General features: G+C 46.0%; 1 protein-coding gene across 4 annotated transcripts in view; it reads right to left on the bottom strand.

The window, feature by feature from the left end:
* Positions 1–15,496, bottom strand: part of TSGA10 (testis specific 10) — a 76,536-nt gene that overhangs the window by 41,415 nt on the left and 19,625 nt on the right. For all 4 annotated transcript variants that reach the window (XM_074965174.1, XM_074965183.1, XM_074965156.1 and 1 more), the window contains 3 exons: positions 8,842–8,993; positions 5,855–5,970; positions 1,031–1,185 (listed from right to left, as the gene is read on the bottom strand). In XM_074965174.1, coding sequence (XP_074821275.1) covers positions 1,031–1,185; positions 5,855–5,970; positions 8,842–8,993 — 423 coding nt within the window. The remainder of the gene's footprint in view (positions 1–1,030; positions 1,186–5,854; positions 5,971–8,841; positions 8,994–15,496) is intronic.

The following is a 15,496-nucleotide window of genomic DNA, read 5'->3' as shown; positions in this document are numbered from 1 at the left end:
AAGGCCAAGTAACCGTGGCATTCTGAGGAAAAATAACGTCCCTTAAGGGGACAAAAGGAAAAAAAGTTGTTGGTGTGTTTTTTTTTAAATGCAGGAGAAAAAGAAATAAAAAGGTTCTTAACCAACTAACCTAACTGCACTAAGCTACTTGACTAAACTAAATCTGAGGTAAAGCAGGTGCACACACTGCTGGAGCTCCGACTCAGACCACGGGAGGTTAAGAAGGAACAGGGCTGGGGGAGGAGCCGCACATCACTAGGTAATTGTCACTGCAGGTGCCAGGCAGGGAGAGCATATGTGCACCACAGTCAGGTACTGCTGTCGAAATTCTCTGACTAGAGTTGCACGGTGCACAATCATCTAAAGTGGAGCACCCACAGGGACTCCACTCGAAGAAGAATTCTGGGTACCTACTTGCATTTCTGACACATCTACACTGCTACTTTTAGCAATGTTAGCATGGGTATATCTACCTGGGTTGCAATCACACCTTGGACTACAGTAAAGACACATCCCAAGGGGAGATGTTGAATGCTTGAGCCCTGTGAAGGGCCCATTTGCACTACAAACTGGAAATATACTGTAACCATTTCAAGGGATAACAAAGTTGTAACTACAATCACCAATTTGGTTGTATTGGTTACATAAATGGGCCCTAGAAGAGAAAATTAAGTCTGAATTTCAAGAAAAAGTTTCTGAAAGTGAAACTTATTAGCCTGTTAGTTTAGTCTGCTTCACCCAAGGAAAGTGGTAAAAATCCCATCTTTTGTCATTTTTACAATTAGACTGTACAAAACGCTAAGGATGGGGAGCTCCACACTGGCCTAACTCAGTTGCTATTGAAGTCAATGGGAGTTTTTTATGGACTTTAATGGGAGCAGAATTTAGCTAACACTGAGCACTTTTGAGGATCCCAGTGATGAGGTGGGGGGTCCTAATGGGTTCTCTGCATATATAACTATTATGAAAAATGTTTTAAAACTAATGAATCAATAATAAATTATATAGAAATTTACATGAAAGAACATACTTTAATTGCCAGGGTTTCTTGAAAAGAAGAAATTTTCTCAGTTTTTTCATCCACACATTCTTGTAAGGAGTCCCTTTCTGTATCCAGCTCAGCAATAGTTTCTTTGAGAATATGGATTTCTTCTTGTTGTGAAACATTTTGTTTCAAAAAGTTATCTGCACATATAATCATAAAGGCCTCATTTTTATTAACTCAAATAATTATTTTCCATTTCACATAGCTTGATACACTTCTAAACCACAAGAAAACATAACTAAGGCCCAGAACCAGCAAAGCACTGAAGCATGATGATGGGGACAGAAATAGTCCTACTAATGTCAATGGGACTACTCACATGCTGAAAGCCTGTGCTTGAGTGCTTTGCTGGATCAGGGCCTAAGTTACTAGAGACTCCATGCAAATTTACCCCTTTTTAGGGTGTTTTTTAATTGCAAATATTAAGACTATTAAGATAATAATTATAATAACTCAATAATGTAAATTGAAGTGCCTAGGAAATAGGTTTAAAACAGAGCAAAATAGAGTGCAAATTACAAAATGTAAAGCTGGGTATTATTAAACTTTCTTGTCCTTGTGCAAAACATTGGTCTTCTCTGTTATGTTAAGAGAAAGACGTTTACTTAAAAGAGAAAGATCTATAAATGCTAATTATAAACCAAAAAAGGACATTGAGTATTCCACACAAGAGTATTCAGAATGAGTAACTAAAGAAAAATAACAAATTCATAATAAAATATCACGTAAATACTGCAAAACACTTTTAGAAGGCTGTAACTGAATTATATGACACTAAGGCAGGGGTGGGGAAACTGTTTGGCCCAAGGGCCACATTGGCATTGTGAAACTATATGGAGGACCGGGTAGGGAAGGCTGTGCCTCCCCAAACAGACTGGCCCCTGCCCCCTATCTGCCTCCTCCCACTTCCTGCCCCCTGACTGCCCCCCTCAGAATCCCCGACCCATCCAACCCCCCCTGCTCCTTGTCCCCTGACTGCCCCGAGCCGTATCCACACCCCTGCCCCTAACCCCCCCCCGGGGCCCCACCCCCTATCCAATCCCGCCCCCCGCTCCCTGTCCCCTGACTGCCCCGACCCCTATCCACACACCCACCCTCTGACAGCCCCCCCAGGACTCCCACGCCTATCCAACCACCCCCTGCTCCCTGTCCCCTGACTGCCCCCCCAGAACCTCCACCTCATCCAACTGCCCTCTGCTCCCTGACTGCTCCTGGGACCCCCTGCCCCTTATCCAACCCCCCCCCCCCCCCCGCTTCCCCACCCCCTTACCATGCTGCTCAGAGCAGCAGGAGCTCGCAGCCCCGCCGTCTGGCCAGAGCCAGCCACACTGCCCAGCAGGAGCAGCAGGCCAGAGTGCTGGCAGCACAGCGCGCTGAGGCTGTGGGAGAGGGGGGATAGCGGGGAGGGGCCGGAGGCTAGCCTCCCCATCCAGGAGCTCAGGATGTGGCCCGCGGGCTATAGTTTGCCCACCTCTGCACTAAGGGTAAGTCTACACTGCAGATGCGAGAATGCATCCCAGCAGATAGACAAATGCTACTCAAGTTAGTGCTCTAAAAATAGCAGTGTGGCCACGGCAGCATGGGCTAGCTGCCCAAATACAGTTGCACCAGACCCCCTGGGTATGTACTCAGGCAGCTAGCCCAAACCACCTCCTGTGCTACTGTATCCACACTACTATTTTTAGCGTGCTAACTAGAGCAGAGCTAGCATGTGTCTCTCTATTTGTGCTGGAAAGCACGCTCACAGCTGCAGTCCAGCTACACACATACATACATACTCTACGTAAATCAAACCTAGATCATGCTCTATCTATAACTTATAAGAAATTACCAAAGTTTTAGTAGTTAAGAAATAACTAATGAAATGTTTTTGACACAACGAATGCCTACATGCATATGTATTACACACAAGGCAACTACATTTAAAAGAAAAGTATTGAGGCTGCAAAGTCAAGAACTCAATACTCCTTGGGGAATTCTGCGCCAAAAAATGCAAAATTCTGCACCAAAAAATGCAAAATTCTGCATATTTTGTCAAAATAATGCAATATAATCATACCAGTTCCACTTATTTTGTTAATTTATTTAAATTACCATCAGAAAAAAAAAATCACAATAACTGTTCAGCATTTCCTAAACACATGAAAGTTAAGTTACAAATACTTGGTAACCAAGACCCTGCATTCCAGTTATAATCCTGGATTTTCATTTAAATTAGATTACTTTTATTTTGGTGTTCTGTAAAGTAGAATGTTGTTTTAAATTGCTCAGACTTCCACACAAGAAAGTCATACAGTTTTGCTAATCATTGTCCTGCATTTTTTTAAAATGGATAAGTAAAATAGATCCTGAGCTATAATCTAACCCCATTGTGCCTCTCTGGCAAAGGAAAAAAGCAAGAAAGCACTTTGACCTTCCTAGCTGAGGATTCCGTTCCTGTCATTTAAAATAAGTCTCCTTTACACCACTCTGGAAAGGTAAAGGAGCCTTAACTGACTAAGAATGGAAACAATGGGAACATTAGCAGCCAGCCTGTTTAGTTGTTACATTTCTGCTCTGCCTCAGGGATAGAGACTGCTTCACACAGCCCTACATCTCCAAACCCAGGATGCAGCAACAGCGAGGAGAGGGACAGAGTGAGTCTCTCTCACTCATTCGCATGCAGGCAGGTGCCCAGCTCCACCCCCTAAACATCTCTACATGGATGCATGGCCAGCATCCCTCCACTCCCCTGCGGTCATCTGCTCTCTGCTGCCAGCTGCTCCCAGCAGATGCACCTGGGCTGCTGCGGAAGGAATGTGTGTTCCCCACAGATTTCTTTGCTGTCCCATTTTTCTACAGGGGAGCCAAGAAATCTGCAGAAGGTATGAATTCTGCACCCCCCGCAAGGTGCAAAATTCCCCCAGGAGTAACTCAAAAGTTATGACAGACCAGAATTAAGGTTGCCTGTGCTACTTTAGTTCAGTCTCCTTATGCATACATATCATCATACATCCTTTAGTTATATTATCACAGTTTTTCCACTGCCTCATTCAGCGTACAGAATAAGGGATGCTCACTCAGTGAGCTGCTATTTAATATTTGTTTTCTCCTTATTGAACATGTGCCCCCAAGACTGAATTACTGCAAATGAATTACTCATCAATTCTGCAAATCAGGCTCCAGGGTCTCAAGTTTGGCACCCAGAAAATGAGGAACAAACAATTAGTGACCACTTTTAAAAGATGTGGTTTATTGGCTTTCCTAGCATCACACAGGAACTGTGTGGCAGAGGCAGGGACAGAATCCACTTCCCCATGGCAGCATTCAGCTGCCTTAACCATGAGACCAGCCTTTCTGTAATCCCCTACCTCATTCATCCACACCTTCCAACGGGAGGGAACCAAATGGCTTGGGGGTGGCATGATAATTATACATAATTCAGGCTTTCACCTGTAGGTCATCAGTACAAATCCACCCTCAGTCAATCATTAGTTTATCCCTGGATGCCTCTGAGGAGCAGTGGGCACTGTCAGGGGTTCTCTGCTCAATGTCCGCTTCTGAATCCCTGATTCTTTACCTCTCACCTCACTACTGCTCCTGTTTTTTCATTTGTTACCCCAACTACTTTCTTGTAGCCTGGACTTAGTGGTTCCTCCCCCTCAATTGAGGGGGTGGGCCCTTATTTTTGGGTGAGCCTAGATCTGCCTGCCCCAGTGGTACAAACAGTATACAACTTCCAAGGGGTACTCTGCAACTATGGGGCCTATTTCAAATCCCTTGTTAAGTCACGCCTCCAAGCAGAGTTCCTCTGGGCAGTGTCCACTGACTCCTTAAGATGCTTCTGAGGAGCAGTGGGTGCTGTCAGGAGTTCTCTGAGCTGTCTTCCATTCCGATTCCCTAATCTTTAGCCTTTGACCTTCACTCCTGTCCCTGTTTTTTTCCATCTGTTGTCCCCAGAATTTATTTGTGGCCTGGGTCCCTCTTGGTTGAGGGTTTTTAGCTTTGGGCGGGGTTAGGTCCCCTATCTCCCAGGGACCACAACAGGTACACATAAGCAACTGAAAACAAAATCTCATATAACAGAAAACGTTGGGCAATTTTAACTGTAGGTTTTGCCACCTATAATAAATTTTCTTTTCTTTTTGCAAACTGCTGCATTTTACTTTGGTGAGTGCAGATGATGTTGACTGTGATCTAGAAAGTAGTTATCCAGTGCTATATAACTGGACTCTAGTTTAGTCAAATGCCCCACCATTCCTGTACCCACTCTTTTACTCCTGTCTTTAGCATATTGCTCTGTACTGCATTTGAAAATTTATTGTGACTACTTACATCCTTAATTAAAGGAACAGTCCCAGGAAGTGCTATCTCAGCACCTTGCAGGATTGGGAGCTCCAGTTTGTTAAGCAAATATTACTGATGAGCCCAAACAAATCAAATGGGTAACAAAACTTATTGTTCAACTAATAGTATGAGCAGTTTATCAGGAAAAACTTCATTGATAACCATCTTAATTATGCTGGTCTGAGATAGGGAGAAAACTCCTTCTAAAAACAGAAAATAAGTTGTTTGCTTTTTGTCAATGAAAGTAAGAAAAAAAAAAAAGGTTTTTGATGTACCCATAAGCTTTCCTCTAGCCATAAAATATAAGACAATTTTAATTTTGAAATTCTGGTGACAAATTAATTGTTTTTCCTTTGTACTACTGGAACACTTAAAATAGTATAAAATAAAATAGTTGAGTAAACATTACTTTTTATATAACATGGAAGAAGTGAGGGAGAGAAAGCAATTCTACCATTAATTTTAACTAAATATCTAACTCACCAATTTTTTCATCCAAAACCATAATTTTCTCCTGGGTAAGTTGTAATTCATATTTTTTTTTAGCAAGATGTCGCTGTGTCTCTGAAAGACTCTGTTCTGTCTTTTCATTTAATAAGCTGTAGAAGTATTAAGAGTGACAGCTTTAATGCAAACATTTTATATTAAAATGGCTTTTCTCACATTCTGTAATGTCACCACAACTGCCAAAGTTAAGTAAATCAGCATTTCTTCAGATATTTCAAGTAATCTCAGATATTGCACCAACGTTTATCTTAGTCTATCTTTGTCTATCTTTAATTGTGAAGGCTGGTCCATTCCTGTGAAGAATCCCACAAAATTAGAGGCGTTTTGAGAGAATGGACAGCTCAAAGGATTAAAATAAAATAAAGCTTTTAATCAACTCTCTATCAGAGTTCTTTGAGGGGGTCAACAAACATGTGGACAAGGGGGATCCAGTGGACATAGTGTACTTAGATTTCCAGAAAGCCTTTGACAAGGTCCCTCACCAAAGGCTCTTATGTAAATTAAGTTGTCATGGTATAAGAGGGAAGATCCTTCCATGGACTGAGAACTGGTTAAAAGACAGGGAACAAAGGGTAGGAATAAATGGTAAATTTTCAGAATGGAAAGGGGTAACTAGTGGTGTTCCCCAAGGGTCAGTCCTAGGACCAATCCTATTCAATTTATTCATAAATGATCTGGAGAAAGGGGTAAATAGTGAGGTGGCAAAGTTTGCAGATGACACTAAACTGCTCAAGATAGTTAAGACCAAAGCAGGCTGTGAAGAACTTCAAAAAGATCTCACAAAACTAAGCGATTGGGCAACAAAATGGCAAATGAAATTTAATGTGGATAAATGTAAAGTAATGCACATTGGAAAAAATAACCCCAACTATCCATACAATATGATGGGGGCTAATTTAGCTACAACTAATCGGGAGAAAGATCTTGGAGTCATCGTGGATAGTTCTCTGAAGACGTCCACGCAGTGTGCAGCAGCAGTCAAAAAAGCAAATGGGATGTTAGGAATCATTAAAAAAGGGATAGAGAATAAGACGGAGAATATCTTATTGCCCTTATATAAGGTACACCCACATCTTGAATACTGCGTACAGATGTGGTCCCCTCATCTCAAAAAAGATATACTGGAATTAGAAAAGATTCAGAAAAGGGCAACTAAAATGATTAGGGGTTTGGAACAGGTCCCATATATGAGGAGAGATTAAAGAGGTTAGGACTTTTCAGCTTGGAAAAGAGGAGACTAAGGGGGGATATGATAGAGGTATTTAAAATCATGAGTGGTGTGGAGAAAGTGAATAAGGAAAAGTTATTTAATTGTTCCCATAATATAAGAACTAGGGGCCACCAAATGAAATTAATGGGTAGCAGGTTTAAAACAAATACAAGGAAGTTCTTCACTCAGCTCACAGTCAACCTGTGGAACTCCTTGCCTGAGGAGGTTGTGAAAGCTAAGACTATAACAGGGTTTAAAAGAGAACTGGATAAATTCATGGAGGTTAAGTCCATTAATGGCTATTAGCCAGGATGGGTAAGGAATGGTGTCCCTAGCCTCTGTCAGAGGGTGGAGATGGATGGCAGGAGAGAGATCACTTGATCATTACCTGTTAGGTTCACTCCCTCTGGGGCACCTGGCATTGGCCACTGTCGGTAGACAGGATACTGGGCTGGATGGACCTTTGGTCTGACCCAGTATGGCCATCCTTATGTTCTTAGAAAATGCCTAAGACTGGGATGGGCAAAGTTACAAACTGTTATAAATCATGACTGAGATGCACTGATAGAGCTAGATAGCGAAGCTTATACCTGCTCATACTGTGCTTTGGAACTGGAAAGAGCTATTAGTGCTACTTTGGAGGTATGAGAACAATCTTAAAAATAATTGAAATTAAGATAAAGAACACAGATTTTTTTTTGATGGTGCTCATGAAGCTGAAAGACTAACAGGAAGTAGCAGTTTCTCAGATAATGTAGGCCTACATCTTAATGTAGGCCACATCTTAAAAGAGAGAGAGTATTGTGGGCCAGCCCCACTCACATTCACAATTCTGTGGAGCAGCTCCCCTGTCCATTACAGACCTACTTATAACAGTGCAACATTCCCATGGCAACTACAGCAATTACTTGTAAGTAACAGCAGACATGTATTTGAAGTATGTTTAAGGGAATTAGATTTTTTACCATCTTGGAAAAGAATCACAGTATCTTTTTTTCCAATGTGTTCCCCTATCTCCTGTATATGCTTCTGTGCCACCTTGTCCTCTTCTTCCCCACTTCTCTGCACATGCTTCCCTTTTGTTGATCGTTCTCCCTTGCCACCTGGTTCCCCTCTTCCTCCTGCACATGCTGCCTAACTTGCCTTCTTCCCTGTAGTCCTCTCGTGAGGATGGCTCATGGCTCTTGTCCCACTAGTGGCTCTTGGTAGTGGCTAGAAGTTCCAGTCAGGCTGGTAGCTCCAGTCCTTGAAAGAAGCTCCAATATCATTTCCTCCTCTTGGAGCCTCTCTCAAGGACAGAGAGAGGGAAGCTTGAGAAGGCCGAAAACCTGGCTATTACATGAAATGTATGTTTGTTTCTGTATTTACTTCAATTTATAGAAGTAAACAAAGGTCTTAAAGGAGTTAAGCTGCTGACTCAACAATAGCCAACAAAATGTAACCCTTAAACACGCCTAGAAAAATCCCTAACCCCACAAACCTCAATCCCCATAAAATTTCACCTTTTGCAAAAGCCAGAGAAAATAGATATGCCTTGCAGCATGCTCTGAAGGTCAACAAACCTAGGCTATATCAGACCAAGGTGAAGACTGGGGAAGGGAGGAGAGCTGATTAGAAATCTGAGGGCCCCTCATGAGAGCACTCTGTCACAAGCTCCTTCTCCTTTAAATAAACAGAATAGCTTTGAAAAAAACAGTGGATATATGCTTATTTTTATAATTGCAGTAGTTTTTATGTATATGATTTTATTTACCTTAGTGAAGTACACTCTGCTTTTTGTCTGCTGAGCTCACTTTCTGAATCCAGTGCCCTTCTTGCCAATATTTTCATCTCCATTTCCACAGAATCTATGGTCTCTTTCATCAGGGCTATCTTTGATATTTGTTCCAAACGTTCACTGTCAAGCTATAGGAGTAAAATGACTAAACATTAAGAACTGCAGAAAAAAACAGTTATTAACTTTCTTGTATCTGTTGTTCTTCGAGATGTGTCGCTCATGTCCGTTCCAATTAGGTGTGTATACAAGCGCGTGCATGACAGCTGGAATATTTTCCCCCTAATAGTATCCATAGGGTTGGCCTGGACACCCCCTGTGGTTGCACCTTCATGGCGCTCGATATAGCGCCCTGCCAAACCACCACCCTCTCAGTTTCTTCCTGCCGGCTACTCTGATAGAGGGGTAGGAGGGTGGATATTGGAATGGACATGAGCAACACATCTCAAAGAACAACGGTTATGAGAAGGTGAGTAACTGTTGTTCTTGGAGATGTGTTGCTCATGTCAATGCCAATTAGGTGATTCCCAAGCCTAAATTTGGAGGCGTGGCGGAGCTTAAATGTTCACTGCCCGCAGCACCGCTTACCAAAGGCTGCATTGTATCTGGCCTGCTGGGTAATGGCATAATGCAATATGAATGTATGAACAGAGGATCACATTGCCGCTCTGCATGTTTCCTGGGTTGGAACATGTGCCAGGAACGCTGCTGACGAAGCCTGTGCCCTGGTGGAGTGTGCTGTGAGCGGAGGAGCAGGTACCTTCACCAGGTCGTGGCATGCCCGGATGCAGGAAATGATCCATGACAAAATCCTTTGGGAGGAGACTGAAAGCCCTTTCATTCTGTCTGCTACCGCGATGAACAACTGAATGGACTTCCGGAACGATTTGGTTCACTCAATGCCCAGCGAACATCTAGTGAGTGAAGTCTTCGTTCCCTGCTGCTTGTGTGCAGCTTAGGATCAGAAACTAGGAGAAAAATGTCCTGGTTGACATGAAACCGGGAGACAACCTTAAGGAGGAATGCTGGCTGGGGTCTGAGCTGAACCATGTCCTTGTGGAACACAGTGTAAGGAGGCTCTGATGTTAAGGCCTTGAGCTCAGACACCCTTCTGGCTGAGGTTATAGCTACCAGAAACACACACTTGTACAAAAGGTAGAGCAGAGAGCATGTTGCCAGCGGTTCCAAGGGTAGCCCCATCAGTCTGGAAAGAACCAGATTGAGGTCCCAGGCCGGGACCGACTGTCGGATGTGCGGATATAGCCTGTCGAGACCTTTCAGGAAACAACTGACCATAAGGTTGGCAAAGACTGACCAGCCCTTTCCACGTGGATGGAAGGCAGAGATGGCAGCCAAATGAACCTTTATTGACGACATGGACAGCCCCTGCTGCTTAAGATGGAGAAGGTAGTCCAGTATAAGGGAAATAGACATGAGCGTCAGAGACAGATAGTGTTGCACTGACCAGACTGAAAATCTCTTCCATTTGGCCAAGTAGGTAGCCCTGGTAGAGGGTTTCCTATTGCCAAGGAAGACTTCTGTGACCGGGTCTGAACAGGAGAGCTCCATCGGGTTCAGCCATGGAGCTACCACACCGTGAGGTGCAATGACTTGAGGTTCAGATGCTGGAGATGGCCATGATTTTGAGTTAGCAAGTCTGGGAAGAGGGGCAAGGTGATTAGGGCTTCCACGGACATTTCCAGGAGAGATGTGTACCAATGTTGATGGGGCCAGGCTAGGGCTATCAACGTAGGCCTTGTCCCTCTGAACTTTGAGGAGCACCTTGTGAATGAGCAGGAAGGGAGGAAATGCGTAGAGGACATGGTCCCCCCAAGGAAGGTGGAATGCATCCGTGATGGAGCCTGGGCTGTGATTCAGGAAGAAGCAAAAAACTGCTGGCACTTCCTGTTGCATCACGAACAGGTCTATCTGGGGAAACCCCCACGGTTATAAGATAGAGTTCATGACGTCCAGGTGCAGGGACCACTCGTGGCCGTGGAATGACCTGCTGAGATAGTCCGCCAACTCATTCTGTACCCCAGGAATGTACGATGCTTCCAGGTGTATCGAATGTGCTACGCAGAAGTCCCACAGCTTGAGGGCTTCTTGGCAAAGGGCAGAGGAGCGTGCACCCCCTTGTTTGTTTATATAAAACATCACTGTGCTGTTGTCCATCATTACCGACACACATTTTCCTTCCAAATGAGCTTGGAAGGTCTGGTATGCTAGGCGGAACACTCTCAGTTCTCTGACATTAATGTGGAAAGCAAGTTCTGCCTGGGACCAGAGACCTTGAGTCTTGAGGTCTCCCAGATGTGCACCCCATCCCAAGACCAACGCACCCGTCACTAGTAAGAGGGCTGGCTGAGGCTCGGTGAAGGGGACTCCTGCACACACTACCTGTGGGTCGAGCCACCACAGGAGGGAGTCCAGGACTGGGTGAGGTAGAGGGATGACCCTGTCCAACTTGTTCCTCACCGGCCGATACAATGAGGCTAGCCATGATTGGAGCAGCCGGAGTCTGAGCCTGGCGTGTTGCACTATGTATGTACAATTGGCCATATATTCCAGGAGATTCAGGCAATTCCTTGCTGTGGTGGTAGGGAACCGTTGATTTTCCCACGTTCAGAAGAAGGCCCAGTTCGTCGAATGTCATTTTTATGAAGTCAACTTGTGCCTCCACTTGAAGCCTGGAGCGGCCCTTGATCAGCAAGTCGTCGAGGTACAGAAACACCTGTACTTGCCACCTGCACAGGAATGCAGCCATAACTGTCATGCATTTGGTAAACACTTGAGGTGTCAATGACAGGCCGAACGAAGACTGTGAACTGGTAATGGGTATGGTTGATCACAAACCTGAGGTACCTTCTGTGGGATGGTGTGATTGCTATGTGAAAGTGTGCATCCTTCAAGTCGAGGGCGGCATACCAGTTCCCTGGATCCAAGGAAGGGGTAATGGAGGCCAAAGAGACATGCAAAACTTCATGAATCTGTTGAGATTTCACAGGTCTAGGATGGGCCCGAGGCCACCTTCGGCTTTTGGTATTAGGAGATAACAGGAATAGAAGCCCTTGCCCTTCAGCTCCTGAGGAACCTCATCCACTGCCCCCAGCGATAGGAGCGATTGCATGTCCTATAAGAGGAGTTGCTCGTGAGAAGGGTCCCTGAAGAGGGATGAGGAAGGGGGGGGTGGAACGGTGGGAAGGCAGAGAATTGGAGGGAGTATCCCCTCTCTATTGTGCGGAGCACCCAACGATCTGATGTGATACGGGACCACGCAGGGTAGAAAGGGAATAGTTGGGACAAAACGGTAAGGCGGGATGGATCCAGTCTTTGTACTGGTGCGCCTTTCTCATTCGCACCTTCAAAAGGCCTGCTTCTAGCTTGATGAAGGTTTCAACTGGCCAGAGCCCTGACCAGACGAGAGGTGTGATCTCTTCCTGGAGTTCCTATTCCTCCACCACAAACTCTCCTGCCTATTCTGCGGCTGGTAAAACTTTGGCGGGGGCTGCAGTCTAAAAATGTTTCCACTGCATGGAGGAAGTGTGGAGCCCAAGGGACTTTAGGGTGGCCCTGAAGTCCTTCAGGCTGTGTAGCCGACAGTCAGTCTTTTCTGAAAACAGGGCCAGACCCTCAAACGGGAGGTCCTGGATTGTCTGATAAACTTCATAAGGGAGGCCAGACCTGCAGCCAGGAACTCCTTCTCACGGCCACCCCAGTCGCCATGGTGCGGGAAGCTGCATATGCTGCGTGTAAGGCTGCTTGTAGGGAAGTGCGGGAAATCAGCTTGCGCTCCTCCACTAGTGCAGAGAATTCTGCGCATGAGTGCAGGAGCAGGAACTCTGCAAACATTGCCATCACCCCACAGATATTCAAATTATACCTGCTGACCATGGCTTGCTGGTTCGCAATGCGGAGCTGCAATGCCCCACCTCCCCAACTACCTTGAGTACACCTTCCTCCAGAAAAGGCCCAATTTTTTGGCCTCTCAATTTTTTGGGGAGGGCCCAAGGTAGCCCTGGTGCTCGCACTGGTTGGCCACATCCACTGCCAGGGAATCTGGCAGGGGGTGCATATAAAGATGTTAAAACCCCTTGGAGGGGACAAAATACCTCTGCTCATATCTCTTAGCGGTAGGAGGCAAATAGGCTGGAGTCTGCCACAGGTCTTAGTGACTTCACCGATAGTCTTTATCGGCGGTAGCGCAATACGGGATGGCCCACGAGGGGAAAGGATATCAACCATAGGGTTGGCATCCTCCACCACTTCCTCTGTCTTGATGTTAAGGTTCTGGGCCACCTGTCTCAGCAGCTGTTGTAGAACCTTGCTGTCCTCCAAGGCTGGGGCAGTCGATGTGCCAACCACTGCCTCGTCCGGGGAGGAAGAGGACAAGAGACTGACCTGAACCAGAGCCTGATCTCTGCCCTTGGCCCCTCTGGGGTCCCAAAGAGCAAAGATCTCTGGTGCTGAAGCCGACAGGAAGGTTCCTGGAGCCAAGAGTGTTGGTGCCGCCACCTCAGATGGTATCAGTGCCGAAACCGTCAATGCCAGTACTGTGATCGGCTGCATTACCGTTGATGTCCCTGGTGCTGAAGGTGTCTGCGGCAGCCCAAAGGATGCTGAGACTACCAACACCGACCTGGATCTACCCCGGCTCTGGTGATGGGCCACTGAGGTAGGGCTTGCCACTGACTCGGCCATGGTGCCAGGTAGGGCTGATGGTTTCTGCGGGACCGGGACCTCCTGCTCCTACTGGAGCGCGATGACTCTGCTTCCCACTCCGAAGTCTCCAACTGGGACAACCACAGAGGTGCAAAGCCCCTTGGCACTGGGATCGATACCGAGGGCTGGGAGACCAATGCATCTCCTCCACACGAGCGGCAGGTGCCAGAGGGTGGTGCGCAGGGGATGGTGCACGTTGACCCATAATCCCCAGCTTGGCCACTGATTGCACCAGGGCCCGAACCATTGCCAGCGACCTCTCCCACCATGATCACCAAGAGACCCGAGACAGCTTCCAACACCTCCAGTGTGGAGGGGAGCTGCAGGTCTTCATTGTGGCGGGTCAGCAAGTGATGGGGGTCTGGACACAACTGAAGCCCCACTGGGACAGGAGTCGACAAAACCTGTGGCAGTTAGGCACCAGATGGGGGCCTTCCAGCTGCCGGGTCCTTAGGCCTGGTTGGGGAAAGACCTCTGTCAGGTTTCCTCTTCTTCTGAGGTACCGGAGATTGTGACCGGAGCCTCACGAAGGTCTGTGGCATGGCTCTGTGCGTGGAGCTATGGCAGTGCTGAGGGTCTCTGGAAGAGTGCTGCCTCAGCACCGGCTTGCGGGTGCCGGTGCACTGCACACCAAAGAGGAGGTGCTTGGGGCTGGCTCCAGTGCGCTGGGGTATGACTGGGGTCGAAGAGCTGCCTCTGTGAGTAAAATATGGAAGCGCTGATCCTGGTCTTTTAGGGTCCAAAGACGGAACCCTCTGCAAATTTTGCAGCGCTCCCTGAGATGACCCTCACCAAGACACTTCAAGCATGAAGCAGGTGGAACACTTCTGGGAAGGCCTGCCACAGTCTATACACACCTTCAAGCCTGGGGACCGAAGCATGCCCCAGTGCCAGGGGATCGCAAAGGAAACTTAAGAAACTACCACTAGCTACAACTGTGTACAACAGAGACAAAGGACACTGCCAGGAAAACGTGCTTACCAAGACAAGAGCTATGGGATGTTCCAGCTAGCCATCACTGGCAGTAAGAAGGAACTGAGGGGGTGGCAGGTTGGCAGGGCCCTATATTGAGCACCAAGAAGGCGAGATCCCAGGGGGTGCCCAGCCTGACCCTATTGATACCGCTAGAGGAAAAGTCTTCAGGCTGTTGTGCGCGCGCTGCGCGCACATCTAATTGGAATTGACATTAGCAATTACTCTAAGAAGAATATATCTTATATAGAATATTTCTTCTGCTAGTTCAAATTCTACCCTGATTTGTACTGTAAATCTTTTATTTGAAAGGCAGATCTCCATACCATCTGTGCTCAGGGCCCGATTCAAAGTCCACTGATCAATAGAAAGAAATTGGAGTGTGCGTTTCATCTTTCTTGTAGTATATCTATGTACCTGAAACAGAGCAGCACTGGCAAAACTATACTATTTGCCTGAGACCGATCATAGAAACAAAGTGTGAGTTACTGGGTCATATCTTTCAGCTCTAGTAGTAGGTTGCCCCGCTAGTGGAAGTCTTGGTTTGGTGCTTATACCCAACCATAAAAGTCATATGGTGTCTAAAAGAGTTAAAAATCACAGAGTTGGATGATATAGCAAAAGGTATTGTAACATGATGATGATAATGAGTGAAAGAATCACAGTGCAATAAAATCACTGCATCAAAAATGCAAGATGTAGCTCTCTCCTGAGCAAAGCCACCCAGATAGGTTACTGTAGAGCATAACGCTCCAATTTAAGTCTTATCTCTGGAGTTCCCTCAGTTCTGGAGTCCAGAAACAAAAAGTAAGTCCAGAATCTCAATTTGGATTCCCTGCAAGCCAACATTAAAATCAGATCACTTCAAAAATATGACAGCTTGATTAGTAAAAGGTTTCAGCTTAATATTCAAAGAAATCACCTGCTATAATCTATTTAA

This window comes from Natator depressus, chromosome 1 (assembly GCF_965152275.1).
Source record: "Natator depressus isolate rNatDep1 chromosome 1, rNatDep2.hap1, whole genome shotgun sequence".
NCBI lineage: Eukaryota > Metazoa > Chordata > Testudines > Cheloniidae > Natator > Natator depressus.
Note: the sequence above shows the minus strand (reverse complement) of the source record. Positions and strands in the feature narration are given on the sequence as shown.